Genomic DNA, 15,282 nt, shown 5'->3' with positions numbered 1-15,282 from the left:
TGTAGTCTTAGTAACATCTAGAGCAGGCCATTTAGTTTTAAAAGCACAAAGGATCATTTAAATGTCAAAATTGTTTCTTATTTCAATATTAACCACAGTATCAAGTGATGTACCATATAGATATCTGTGAGTGACACATTTATATCTGTGAGAAGGTGAAGTTTGTCAGGAATTTTATTTGGTTTTTTTAAACTCTTAAAGAAGATAGCTAAATAGTTATGGAAATTCACTGATACTCAGTTTGCATGAGAACCCATTAACTACATTTTCTAATCACAGAGGAAAATGTAATCTTTGTCTTAACAAGAAGAGTGAATTTCTAGAAGGATGTTGAACAATTCATGATAGTCTGGGAGGCGTCAGAAGTTTTTAAAACATAACAAGAAAAAAAAAAATCTACAAGGTGTTTAACCAGCAAGAATACAAGGAAAAACCCAGGAAACTACATAGAGGAGGGAGAAAAATAACAAGGGACAAGGGCAAGAGTTAAGACAAACTCCATGAAACTGGAGATGTTGGAAGTGTGATTTACTAATTTGATTTTGCCAAAGCAGTTTAGAAAAATATGTTATGATTGTATTGACTGTATAAATTACATTACTGGAATTTAGAGAAAATTTAAATGGAGGAAGACAGTTCATTTTATACCCAAAGTAGTATAATTGCATTAAGAAAGAGGAGAAGCTTGGTTTTCCACCTGTATGATGGTACCTGACTGATTTATCCACAAACACATTTAAGATATCTCATGATAATGTTGGTGGAAGAAATGTATTATTATTCTTAAAGAAGCGTAACACATTCTATCTAAATTCCTTATGAATCCTTAACTTCACAGGCCTTCCCTGTAACCTTTCCCCTCTTCATCTGGCACTGAGACCATGCAACAGAGCCCCCCTCACGGACAGATCTGCCTGAAGTCCAGCAGCAGAGACCACTGCAATGCCAGTGGGAGACAGACAGACAGACAGCTTTAGGGCTGTGGCTCTAAAGTGTTCCTACATTTGGAAAGTGAGAGATGCACAAGTTACTCAAAGGGTGAACCTCTGGGGGCAGAGAAAGATGGCTTGGAGGAAATTTCTGCCTTTGAGGAATCAGAGACAGCCTAGACTTAAAATAGGATGCACTAGATTTTGTTTCACATGAACTCAGGTAAACTGATCATCAGATCTGGTGTGAGGAAGGTATACATCTCCAGCTCAGACTGACAGAAAATACCTGGAGTTTCTATTTTCCTTTAGAAAGTTGTTTACCAAAACTCCCGCTACATCATTTTGAGCTGAGAAATTGCAGAGCTACCGCTTCAACCTGTAAGCTTACTCACTTGGTGGATACAATACATAAAACTTCACAAGTATTTTCCGGTAGTAATGCACATAGACGAACACTTAGTAACATGCCTAAACTATAACTTAAATTCATTCCTATAGACAGTGCATACAAAGTCTCACTGGCACTATCATGAAGATACTTCTCAAATTAGGATCAACTCCCTAAACAAACATTTCCATTTATTTCTAAAATTATTAGCTTAGGAAAAGAAGAAATACATCTTATGTAAATAATAACAGTGTGTGTGTTCAAGTCAGAATACCACAAGGCTGCAGTGTTCTCTGAAATAAATCTTCTGCTGAGAAAGACAAAATTGGTAAATAACTTGTGGTCCTCTAATTTATTCTTCTTACTAAGGACAGTAAATGCTAGTTTAGAACTTATTCTCTGTTACACTTACATCTGGAAAAACACTGATGAATTGCCCATGATTTCTTAGATGCTTTCTAAGCAATTTCGCTCTGCTTGTAAACTACTGAACCTTTCCAGTGGTACCAGACATGCCTTCACCTGCAGCACTGACCAGTAAGGGAAGTCGAGCCAGATTGTTCTGACAGCAGGTTTTGTAACAAAGAAGTACATTTCAGAACCACTTTTAGGTTAGATACAATCCAGTTTTCCAGTGTATATTAACACTAATGTTTCTATGGAGAACAGAGGCAGACAGTCCTGAAAGGTGTAAAATGAAAACGGGAAAAACTAAAAGGACTGCAGTATGTAGTCATACCCATAAAAGACATCATCTTCATAACATCATTTTGGGTTTGCATGAGTTGGGTGGCTCAGAGTTAATCAACACAGCCACTGAATTTCAATCCGTTTTAATAAAAAGACATTTGCGTGAAATGCACCAAACTCCACACACAACCCCCTTGAGAACGATGGCACTAGCAAAGCACTGCACACATCGCCTTGTTGAACACTTCTTTTGCCCACCATTGTCCAACATTTCAACCACTAGCAACAGCTCAGTTCTATTAAAAATTTTTAAAAAGCAATTAAAAAAAAAAAAAAGAAGTCCAGATAACTGAGTCTTCTTGCAAATGATCCATCTGACAAAAATTGTGGGAGTAATCCATTCTTCAATAGACATTAATACATCATTATGAAGAGAACAGCTTTCTGTTTTTCAGGCTTTTAGTGGTTTGGGGGATAGCTTGGTGCTCAACAACTTCAAAACATCATTTCTACTGTACAGCACCTCCAAAATGCATCAGCCTCAGCAGTCATGATGACGGGATATGACCTTTTCCAGCTGTCTGCACCTTTCAATGAAGAATCTACAATTTGCAGCCTATCCCCCTAGAAACCCATCCTCTGCATTTTTCAAAAATGAAGTCAAACTTTTTCCCTGATCAGTGAAAACTGACAATGAAATCAAGAGCAGGACAAATTATTTTATCAGCAGAAAGCAAAGATAGGTGTTTCCCCACTCACACTGTATACGGAGTTATGCCAGTTATGGCAAGGCATACAAACTGCCATGTCCCCACCCACATATCCACTGCTAGCACTCATTGTCTGGACAAAAATGTATGCTTTCAGCTTCCTAGCATCTCTTCTCCTACAGAAAAGTGGGAAGCCCCGAAGTCAGGAACAAATCCAGGGAGTATGTCCATTCTGCTCCTGTTGAACTCTTCGGAATCCCTTCTGAGGAGGCATTTTGTTCATAGGAACTAGACAGTCTTTATTTGCTTGAAAGACTGAGGTTTCTTATTCATTTAATCTTAGTAATTGGAAAAATGAATTTTAAAAACGCAGTTCATTCACTGTCTTAAAAAAAATAAAATAAATCTTAAACTACTTCAAGTGTACTGCACAGTGCTGCACTGATGGCCCCAAAAGGTCAGGCAAGTCAACTACATATCTTGCAGAAATAGTATGTTGACTCTAAGTCCAAGTGCACCTCCATGCAAAGTAGGCTCAGTAAGCATCAACGCAGCTATCACTGCCTTATGGTCTACTTTACAATAAAGCCATACCCTTAATGATCTTTTTAATATTTTTTCTGACAATACCATCTCACCAAAATATTACAAAATGCACTGAGCATATGTGGTATAGTAGTACTGCACTGTATTCATTTTAAGAAACTGCTGTGGAATGTACAACTAGAATAGCACATATACATACACCTGGAATTGCAGAAGCTGTCCCAGCAGCTACACAGATGTAACAGCAAGCCACAGTGCAAAAACATTTTTTAGCAACTGTATCATGCAGTAAAAACAAGAAAAGTCCTCCTGACATACCATCGCCAGAGTTTCACCACTCCTCATGGGAAAGGCACAGTAATAGACTTCTCAAAAATACCATGAAATTGCAATATTTTAGGATCCAGCTCTGCAGTGCACAGTGCCACAGGTAGTCTCGCTCACTTCAGAGTCACTTCATGCATGTAAAAACTGCTCCCTCGCACAAGGGCTGAGTCACGCCAGCAGCCAGCCCCATCGCTGACAGAACCTTCCGGCGGTGCCTGCTCAAGCACTGCCGAACCCCTGCCAGGGACCCACCCTGCAGGCCACAGCACCTGCGCAAGGGCGCACAGCCAGGCCATCCTCTGGAGAGAAACAAGGCCCTTGGGGAGGTCACTACGGGAGAGCAAAACCAGCTGCAAACTGAAGAACAGAGCGGGCCTGCGTTCCGGTCCTGGGCTCTATGGAAACAAGAGTGCGCACCCCAGGACGTAAGGACACCTCAGATGGTCCGACTTGTATCAGCACAAGGGAGAACAGTAGGTGCCAGACCATATGAGGCATACAGAATTGGCATTCAAATTGAAAGAACTCAAAAGCACACAGTTAAATAGTCCCGAGTAATCATACAACCTCAACGGTGGTAAGGATTGTCTTCTGGATTTAAAAGAACTACAGAATCAAATTCACAAGTTCCATTAACAAAATCTTTTATCCCCTGTTCTCTGCAAAAGCAAAAATATTAAATAGAATGAGTTAAGATATTTACCTGTTATGAATGGGTCCTCTGAACTTTGGGTCAAATTTCCTTGGCTCACCTGCATTTAAAATAAAACAGTATAAAAATATGCCTTTTTAAAAAATAAAATCGAGAGAGAGAAGGGTGTTAACAGCAGTCTTTGAATAACATCTTCCATACATTCCTATTTAATCAGTTCTATTAAAATAATTTCATGCAGGCAATATCAGTAATTCACCAATACCTATTTTTTATAGATGAGATCAAAGCTTTTTACTTCTATCTTAAAAACTTTGAGGGCCTCACATTTAGCAGACATAAATTACCTTTTATGTACATCCCATCACTATACCTATGAACAGTTCACAGTGGAAAGTTGCTGATATTTGAGAGACAGGGATTATGTCTCGCAGCCATGTGCTAAGTGTGTTTGGCAGCGAGTGAACCTGCCTCTCTGGAGCTATGGGCTCAGCCCTCCTGATTTTTCCCTACAGGTAGAGCTTGGAGTCATGTCCATATTTAACACTATACTTATAGTCTCGCGGAGTTATTTCTTACTTCCCACTGCTTTGGTTACAGGATTTTACAGAGCTACAGGTTTGCCCTTTTTGCATTGGGCTTATCAGATGACAAAGCATGGCTGGAGACTGCAGAACTCAGAGCTGGCCCTGCTGTGCACTACCCTGCACTGGCAGTGCGGCTGCACTAGCTTCTCCCACGCTGGAGAGGAGGTGCAGCACTGCAGGGCACGCCAAAGACCACAAGTTCCAGATATTTTCTCTAACTCTCAAGTGCATGCACCTACCACATAGCCCAGTGTAGGAAGCAGAGCAGGTTTTAAAGTTCAATTGGGCTGTGCATACAGCCCTGAACACAGCTGCCGCTTTATATGAACCTCAGAAGGACCAGAAGGTCCAGTCAGGTCCCTCTGAGAAACTGGCAGTAACATCTGGCCAGTTTACAGACAGGAGTGGAACGTGACACATTTTCTTCACATGGCTATCCTGGTTAGCATAGCTCCAATTGACTCACTCTACACATAAGCAAACTATATTAAGAAACTGCCAAATATTAACCCACCAATCTGTTCTTCAAATGTGGACTTGAATAAGATGAATTACAGTATGATTCCACTTGGGAAAGAGTAACAAAAATTTATGGCAGAACTTAAATTTTCAAGTTTTAAACTACTGTATGAAGAGAAAGAAGCAGTCCTTCATTCGACAGACCAGGATTGGGATTTTTCCTTTTGAAATTAGCTATACAGCTTTATGGGATTTTTTTTTTAAAGTTCAGTAATTACAGAGATTTACTGAACCAAACTTTGTGCAATGGAAAAATACTTCTTCATTCAAATGTCAATGCTACAGTACAAATCACTGTTTCAGAGTGCTTTCTCACTGCCTTCTTCAGGATCTCTTCTTCTGAATATACCTGGTGTTAAAGGGTGTTACCAACCTAAGATTTCCTCCACCCACAGAAAAAATATTTATTTTCTTCAATTAGAGAAGAATTCAGCAACTTCTCAAAAGCAGAATTTACTTATTAACTAAATGCCTGACTTTGTTCTTGGCTTGTATCAGAAAAACCTTATCAAAATACACACAGACCAGTACAATAAACAAAACAAATAATAAAATTCTATTTGCCCTTCAACTGAGGTGTTACCAAGCTTACCAAGCTCCCAAAACAAATATATTTTACACAGAAGAGACTGGAAAAGCTAAAACTGTGGAGGAGTGATGTGTGACAGCAATGCTGGGGAGTGGAAGATGTAAATTATGCTGTTACACAGGTGCGACAGGAACCCACCCTGGTCCAGAAAGCAAGTGTGTCATACACAATAGCTAATGCTGGCCCCAAACCTGTATTTTGAAGAACTTTTTTGTACAGCAGTTTCTACAAAATAAGTAGTCCTGCAAAATAATTTCCCTCCAGAACAATACAGAGTCTCTAACATTACTCCCCATTGACAAGCTCTGGCCGTAAGGCATACTGAAGTGAACCTTTGTTCATTGCTCATACCCAAGCATGTATGAACAGCCACAAGATCACAAGAAAGATCCACCGAACCCACACCCTGTATCTAACAAGGGCCATAGTGAATACCTGAGGAGAAATGCAAAATCAAGGGAAACATCGTGGTATTTCCCCAGAATTGAGATTACGGAGATTTGCAAACCCACTTTTCTGAACCAGAGGTGGTGACATTGTATCTAATAGTTGTAGGTGAATTTCTCTCAGTCACTTCATCATTTTAACTTGCATACACTCTAACAATCTGCAGTGCCCTACATCAGAGTACTAGAGGTTAATGAAACACTGAAATACTACCTCCTTTTTTCTGTTTTAAGCTTGCCATATACCAGCTCATACCTGTATGGCAGCATGGCATGCTACTAATAATCTGACGGGTTATTACATTCCCCCTTACTTGTCTATCTTCAAGAGCCTAGTCTGTTCAACTGTTTCTCGTACATAAGCCATTCCATACTTTTGGTCATGCTTATATTCCTTTTCTGTACCTTTTTCAGTGCTACTGTATATCACTGGAAAATGAAGGGCCAGAACTGCACAGGATATTCACCACAAATATTGGCTGTGATCACAGCTTCATGGAACAGCAAAACAAGAAAAATGCTGTCTGTTTCATTCTCATTTTTCCAAATTAGATTTCAAATTCCCTGCTTAATTACTACCATCCTTTAAAAATTCTGAAGATTCTTTAGGACCGAGGTGGGAACTGTTTATGTTATTAGTATTGACATAGCTCCTGATAAAAGCAAACTACTACTTTAGCTATAAAAGCCCAAACATATTTAGAAAATACATTTCAAGCTTTACAAGTTTGGTAAGCATAAGGAAGAAAGCAGTGGTGTGGAATAGCAACTGTCATTTTTTTGCTAAGATTAAAAACAGATGGTATTCACTCTTTGCAGGTGAGACAGATCTATTTCACAGGCTGCTTTATAAGAGAAAACTTTTGTACATTGAATTATAGTATCATTACAAGAAATATTTTACAAGATATTAATCAATTCTGACTCCAAACAGGATAAGAATTTAACTATTGCACTTTATGACTGTAATAATTTAAAAAAACAAATCTAAATTATTTATCTAAAATTAAAAATCAATAATATATATAAAGTTTACCTTTGATAGGTAATTTAAATAAGCTTACAAATGTCATGCTGGAAAAAAATTAAGATACACCAATAACTGAAGAAGTTAAAAAAAAATCATTTGGGGCTGGATCCAAGCCTATTAAAGTCAATTGAAATAACACAGTTGAATGAAATGAGATTTAGATCAGGCAATTGTCATAAGAAAGCAGGTAAATTACCATGTTTTCCATAGTAGTTTTCTTCATCTCTATCCATGTTACTTACTCTACCTGGACCACTTTAGCAAGCTGACTGTGAAATATTAACTGTGGACTCCTGTGTTGCTAGAACTCTTTCCCCAGCAAGCACAAAAATACTACTTAAATAGATTTTAAAATAAAGCTGAGTGTCACGGACTTCTCCAATCAGAATGGAAACTCACAGAGTAGGCAGGCCTTCCTGGGAACACAAAGTTATCGCCCACCTACTCCAAGCCAATCTGATAGCACAAGAGAGGGGGAACGACTCTTACCAGCTTGTATTGACATACAATGTATGAGCAGAAAGGGAAATGTCTGCACCTGAATACCATTTGTAAAATGATCTTATGGAAGTCAATACAACTGAAACAATTACTCAAGATTTGCCAACTGAGACTAACACACCGTCAGTAATTATTGTGCTTTTGCAGTCTGTGTTACTGTGAGAGGAATAGTCTTCACATGTCACAGCTGCCCAAGTCTCTCTTCCCCTGTACATGGCACTAGCTTCCCCAAAGTACAAGTCAGGCAAGTAGGAAAACCAAGATCTACTCTGGCACATTTAAGTCTAAAATACAAACTGTCTGATGTATATCAAACTTTCATTCTTGTAAAATGGAACATTCATTTGTAGAAGTAGTTATAATTTACTAAATTATTTTCTTAATAAAATGTACATTTCATATTTCTGCATAGCACAAAAGTGCAGAACAGAAGAGTTAGCAGTTACTTTAGACACTGTAATGTCTATAGAGTGAAAGGAAGTACAAGGCATTGTAGTTAGTGTATGAATCCAAAAGCCTGAAGCCATTAAAAAAAAAAGCCACAAAGGAACAGAATCCTTGTGTGGTGATCCTGATCAGCATGAAACTTCCATTCTCTGTGGAATATGATTAAAACACCAGTTGTAGAATTCTGTAATGAGAAACACATACACTTGTATATGCATTCCTATGACAATTTTACAAGACAGGGCTATATGTGGGAACAACAAAAATCATGTTTTTAAGTCAACCCTGTCACTATGTAGTACGCAATGACAAAGAATGATCTTATACTATCGTTCACAAATGATGCCTGTGATATGAAGCCACAGCACATTCTGTTATTACAGCACAGCAATGTTCTAATATTTACCAAATGAGATACTTAACATAACCAGTATCAGTAAACAAAATTAAAAATAATATGATGATGGTGCAGGTTGATCTTTTCTAAAATATTAACCACTGACAGAACCCTCAACTACCTCCCAAGACTTCTTGCTATTCTTGAGCAAATAGAAAAAAAAAAAAAAAGCAGAGAAGCCAAGTGACTATGATTCTGCTGTGCTCCCACTCAAGTTTGCACCTCTGACAAAGGCTGCTTTAGTAAATCTGAATATAGTACAGTAACAGAAGGCCCTGAACAGACAGTGCTAAACACAGATGTACACTAACTAACTGGCAGCTGGCCAGCTATATATTATCCAACTCTAATTAAATGCTATTTCCAGGTTCACAACTATTAGTTTCTTCAGGTTTCTTCCTTGGTGTTTGGTCAGCAATTACATGTGCCCCTGGCTAGAATAGGTGTGGCTTTTTGAGAGAGTAGTATTTTTATTAGAAAGGCGTCGGAGCTCTATGTGTACGTGCTGCTTCCCTCTACTGGAGTAAGCAGGTATGTTCACGTAATTAAAAGTGCCTATAATATGCCTCGGCAATTGTAATGCCTCCTTCAGGGCGAGGGTACGCAGTCTGCCGATTCGATGCTCAAGATATAAGTGCAGAAGCCAACGAACTAGGCTGCTAATAAATGCTTGGAGCGTATTAGGATTGAAGGGATTCATCCTAGCTGATGTTTCCCTAAAAAATTCATACAAAGACATTAATGCTTCTGCCCTTCTATTCTGGGCAGAAGTAGGAAAAAACAAACACACATAAGTTCTTGCACAATCCATCTATCCCTTTCAGAAGCATAAAATTCTTGAACATATCTGAAAGTCTAATCTTTGCAAGGTTTACAGTCTAAGTTTGCAAAGAATCCAAATAAATGGTTGAGATATACTGCTGTTTAGCTGCAGTCAAATTAATTTTACGTAAATATTTAGGTTTAGTCAATCTTAAGCTATGTTGTAAGTCACATTTAATGTTCCTTACACAGAAACAGCTTAATGATCCTAGTAATATAAAATAATACATTACTGCAGGACACAAATGTGTAGAAGCAATCTATTAAGTCAAAAGGTTAACATTAGTATAAAAACAGCTCTTCCAATAACTCTTGTACCTGGTTTACAGGCATGCAGGGGTTTTTTCCTCTTTGAAAGATTCAGGGAGAACTTGTTTGTTACAAGATCATACGCTAATACAGCCATAAATTTAATTTATAATAAAAGCACACATGATTCCTCTCTTGTGTAATAAATCATACTAAATGGTAGCCGCCTTTGAAATATCTTTTATCATGATAGTATGAGCCTTTCTGTTTGCTGCTCCTTCAAGCCAGAAAAGCTAATGAGGGGATAAATACAACTCACCCTGAATTCCATTTTTAAATCCCGAAGAAGACAAACTTGTTTGACTTTGGGTTATGGGGTGGTTTGGCGGGTTTTTTAATTATTTCCTGTTAGCCACTCATGCAGACAGATTTTTTTCCATGAGAACAATTACATGTGTTTATCTTTTAAAAGCTGAGAATTCAGCATTCAGTGAATGGATGCCACACGTAGAAATGTGAGTCAGCAATATCACTGCATTCAATAATTATAGTAGAGTTTCACTGTCTTGATCCTATATTAAATCAGAGCCTAGTTCACAGAATCATAAAATGGTTTGGGGTGAAAGGGACCTTAAAGCCCATCCAGTGCCACCCCCCTGCCCCGGTCAGGGACACCTTCCACTAGCCCAGGTTCTCTCAGTGGAATCCACAGCTCGGTGTCACTTAGGCCACGTAACAACAGCAAAATAGAAGTCTATTAGAACAGGATAGCAGCATCCAGCACACTGAGGTGGGGGAGGATTAACTAGCCTGTAGAAAAACACTGAATAAATAAGGGCATCTTAAGCTCAGGTCTCTACAGGTACCTAATTCTGAGCAAAATTCACATTGCTGCATCCTTTCCTGGAGTTTCTATCAAAAAAACAAACCAGGAATTCTTTCATTAAAAACAGAGATGCCAGAAGAGATAATTGTAGCTGTCTCCAACTTAAACAGATAGGCTGCTCCAACCCAAGATGCAAGAGATCTAAATCCAGAGCCACAGTGCAGAACAGTAGGCTGGAAAGACACCCCCTTACGTGTGAGCAGAAAGGCACTCCGTGCAGCTGCAAGAGTTACTGTCAGGAAGAACACAATTACGTACGTGTTCAGGTAGCTCAGAGTGGATCAACCAAGAATCCTGCTCCTACACCAATATTTAGTATGTAACATGCAGCCAGACTAGTAAGTTCTTTCTTTCCATTATGAAAAATAATTATTCCTTCCTTTAAATGTTTTAACTGAAAATTTCTTATTATGCTATTACCCAGCAATTAGATTTTTTCTACCAAATGCCAAAAGTATTCTTACCATTCATTGTAAAGAAATTCCCAGAATACAAAGCTTCAAAGAGACTTAACGGGTGGCTTAGATTGCATTGGTAACAGTAATGCAAGAGGAAAGTTATTAACAGTAATGAAAAATCATTTGCTCTATCATATGACAATCATCCAGATTTCGAAGCAAAACATTTTGCAAGAGGTTTTTGATCAACTCATAAAACAGGAACTGCAGTAATAAATAGCAACCAGAACAAGCAAATTTTTACTAATGAACAGTGTAATGAATCCTCCAGTAAGCTACACACCCAAGGGAACAACTCTTCATGGTGCTGCACTTGCTACTGTATTAGACTGGTGTGAATTCATTCCCTCTCTGGAATTTTCAGAAAGATTAAACACATGGGAAGAAAAGCTGTGGTTCAACAGCAGAACAAATGACACTAGTCAAAATGCTCTGTCTTCTACATTCTCTAACACTCCCACACAATTCTTCTAATTCATTTCCATGTCCACACATTCCTTCCCTCCTGTAGTTCTCCATCAGCTTTCCACTATGTTCCCTGTTTTTCTGGAAAGGCAAAGCATACAGAAGTTTTGGAATTACATTGTGATCGCTGGCTGACCATGACGCTCAGGTTATTCGTCCGTGGACAGCCACCACTCAGAATGTTCAAGGAGCTAACTCGGGAGGCAATGGTCACCCAGGGCACAGTCAGGAACTAGGCAAAGGGCTGAAACCCAAACAATATTTGAATCCAGTACTGCCTTTATACGACCGATACCGGCCCATGACTTGCAAAAAATTGAAAGGCAAAGAAGGAAGAGGAAGTGGTGGATGAGACAAACGGGCCACCTCATCACATTAAGTGTCCTTTTCTTTACACAGTTGCAAGGACACAAATCTTCACATGCAAGTCACAGTTGTCTACCCACGTTCAGGCTGAGTTTCAGAAACAACTGCCACTGCCTACAGCAGAGCTGAGGGCATTCGGCATTGCTCACAAACCTCCACAGGTCTTACTGAAGGACATGATAAAAGAAGAGGGGGAAAAAACACAACACAGCGAAAGACAAGGGTTTAAGGAGGTTTCAATAAGACTAAAGTACTATGTACTTCTGCATCACTTCTACCCTTTGCTTCCCCGCAGTCCAGGCCACAAGCTCTACGTATGTACATTCCGTAAAGTCAACTGCCTGGGAATCCTGAGGTCAGCAACAGTCCAATGGAGAAGGCTGACCATTTTTTCCACCATGGTAAAAACACCAAGCACTAAATTAAGCTCTAAGAATGCAAAACTTTAAATTTGATGTTATTGCATGAAAAAGCATGACGTTCTCCATGTCATAGCCACAAGACAAAGTGAATGACAGCACATCAGACACCCAGCTGTCAGTTTGCCCAAGAATTATGCAATGTTTTTTCCCTGAGCTAGTGTCTGTACAATTAACATGTTGTCCAAGTTGACATAAGAATAGACAAAATATCGAAATCTGTTTGACCAGCATTATACGATCAGATTTCAAAGGTCTGCAGCTAACATTCTTCTGATACTAGTGATAACATAGACTATTAGGTAGCTTTTGAAATATGCTGGTTCTCCAATAACTACCCACAGAAAGGGGATGTGCAGTTAATATACTACAACTTAATTGGTCACCAAACTGCAATTCTGCCATGCAATCAAGAATACTGATTAGCTAGAGTGGAGATTTTACATTTCTCTAAACATCAAACAGTAAGTTTGCCAGCAGTTTGGATCACCTACACAGCATCATTAAGGCTCCCATTTCAGTGAGCTTATTAGCTGTTTCTCCCCAATTTTTATTTAGAGATTAAATACTGTCCTTTTGTCTCCCAGATTCCATTTCTTATCCTTGTTCTAGGACCATTGCAGCCACACATCCCGTGGAATTTCCAAGCAAAGACACAGCTACCCAGATGCTTCCGAAATGGAGTAAAGTGTGCGGGAAGAGGGAAGAGTACTTCTCTGCAACCTCAACTATTCTGAGATTCTATGAGACATTTTGTTAAAGTGAGATTGGGCCCAGAAGACTGGGTGAACTCCAGAGAAAAGCAAGCTGTCATGATATAGTTATGTTTGATGTAACTGTTTTGTTAAGTCTCCCTTTCCCAACATTTTTACTTATTAATCCAGCTAGGAAGGGTGCTTGGTCTTGAAACATGCTCTCATGCTTTAGAAAAACAGCATCTAAAATATTGTCTTTGATGATGCTTTAATGGAAAAAGTGATGTTTTGAAACAATCAAATGCTTCCTATCCAGGATCAGAAAATGCCAGAGGTTTCTGTTTCTAGGCTGCTTTACTCCAGTTGATCTAGGATGACAGACGCTAGCCCATGATTTTTTTCTCCTAGCTGATTCTCTAGCCCCAAATGCTTTATATCATTACAAATCATTGCTACCCTTTCTAGTTTATCTTATGCTGTAAAATGCTGTATGTAGATACCATACCATCTAGACCTTTCATATAAATCATTAAAATAACACTTTCATAACCTCAGAAGGAAGGTATTATTTATCAGTGTTTGCCATCAATAATTAAACCACTGCACTGTTTCTACTGGGAAGGGAAGTACAATTATACACACATTTAGAGATATAAAAATGACAGGTGGAAGAAACAAAACCCAGATTATTCTGGACTTTGTGTACATCATCTATTTGCCACTATTTTATTTGCACAAATGTATTCAATAACTTTGCAAGCAAGAGGACAGTCAGACCCACAACCTTCTGAATAAACCAATGTCTACTTCACAAAAGCCATCTTGAAACTGCAGTAATAAGAGCCTTAACAGCAAAGCACAGTTTTGAAGATCTCTCTTCTTCAAAACTATATATAGTATACCAGACCTTTTCTAATGGCTGCTGATTTAAACTAAGAATGGCCAATGATTGCCTGGTTTTGGTTAGCTGAATTTGTCTAGTGAGCTAACATTATCGGTGAAAATAGACATCAAAAATCCTAATGTAACATGTTGTTAAAATGTACATAGCTATCATGTGTCTCGTGTTGTCCTATAATTCCAAATGTAACAATTGTTTAATTTTTCAGTTAAGATTACTTATTCAGTTCTCAGAAGGCAAAACAGTAACGTAAAGTTCTACTTTTTTTTTTTTTTTTTTTACATTTTAAAATGCAGCTTGTATCTTGAAAACAATATTTCAGCCATCCAAATTTTAAAGACAACTACCTCAGTTTTATCTCCCTTTTTTAGCTCTTCATGTCTTGCAGACTCTGTTCCTGGCGTGTACTACCCTGTTCCTGGTGTAGTACACACGTACTACGCTTCCATTTCAGCAGCCCTCTGGCAACACGCCTGCTGAGCACGTTCAGCAACTGGCGAGTTCACTTCCATAACTAGGACGCCACCGTTAGGAGGAACTGTATTCCTGCAGGTCAAGACAGGAATTGGAAAATAATCTCTTGTTTTTTCAGACAACAACAAAAAACCCATCACTGTTACTACAAACTAAATGAGCTTGATACTGAAATCAAAAGGGAAGGCATAAAATAAGCAAGATAACCTTCAGCTCTGGAACAAGTTGAAATTTTTTGTTAAGGGGAAATTAGACTATTAACACTTCTCTAAATTCATTTTCAGGACTAACAAAATTTATTCCACTATATGTTTAGCACTCTAGTGGACTCTGATCTTTAATAACAACAATAATTTTCTGTAAGATGGAAGCTTGGTCCTATTTGATTAATTACTTCAAAATGGAGAAAATTCACAGATTTTCACAGATGTTCCCTTAAGAACTAAGATCAAACAGTAATTTAAAATTGGCTCTTCTAGCCTATGATTTTTTTTATAGTAAAAAGTATCCACTAGTAAAAACAAACAATACAGTCTATAGAGTACGTGCACGTTAAAACAAAGCGAGTTCAGCAAAGTGGGAACTTCTTTTAGACGTAAATGGAGTACTGGAAGTAGCATTACAAACTATGTTTTCCTTTCCATGTGAGTAGAAGTATTTGAAGAACTCTGTCGCGTCAGTCAGTTCAAAACCAGGGAGATGACATGAGGGTATTCCTTGGTGTAATCCACTGACAGAAGTAAACACATGAAGTTCCGCTTCTCCGAATAACATTAAGAAATTAGA

General features: G+C 38.5%; 1 protein-coding gene across 2 annotated transcripts in view; it reads right to left on the bottom strand.

Moving 5' to 3' along the window:
• Positions 1–15,282, bottom strand: part of SLC44A5 (solute carrier family 44 member 5) — an 86,031-nt gene that overhangs the window by 47,371 nt on the left and 23,378 nt on the right. For both annotated transcript variants that reach the window (XM_074905959.1, XM_074905960.1), the window contains exon 2: positions 4,297–4,345. In XM_074905959.1, coding sequence (XP_074762060.1) covers positions 4,297–4,345 — 49 coding nt within the window. The remainder of the gene's footprint in view (positions 1–4,296; positions 4,346–15,282) is intronic.

The sequence above is a fragment of the Athene noctua genome, chromosome 5, assembly GCF_965140245.1.
Source record: "Athene noctua chromosome 5, bAthNoc1.hap1.1, whole genome shotgun sequence".
NCBI classification, from domain to species: domain Eukaryota; kingdom Metazoa; phylum Chordata; class Aves; order Strigiformes; family Strigidae; genus Athene; species Athene noctua.
The sequence above is the reverse complement of the archived record's forward strand: the minus strand, read 5'-3'. Positions and strand labels throughout refer to the sequence as shown.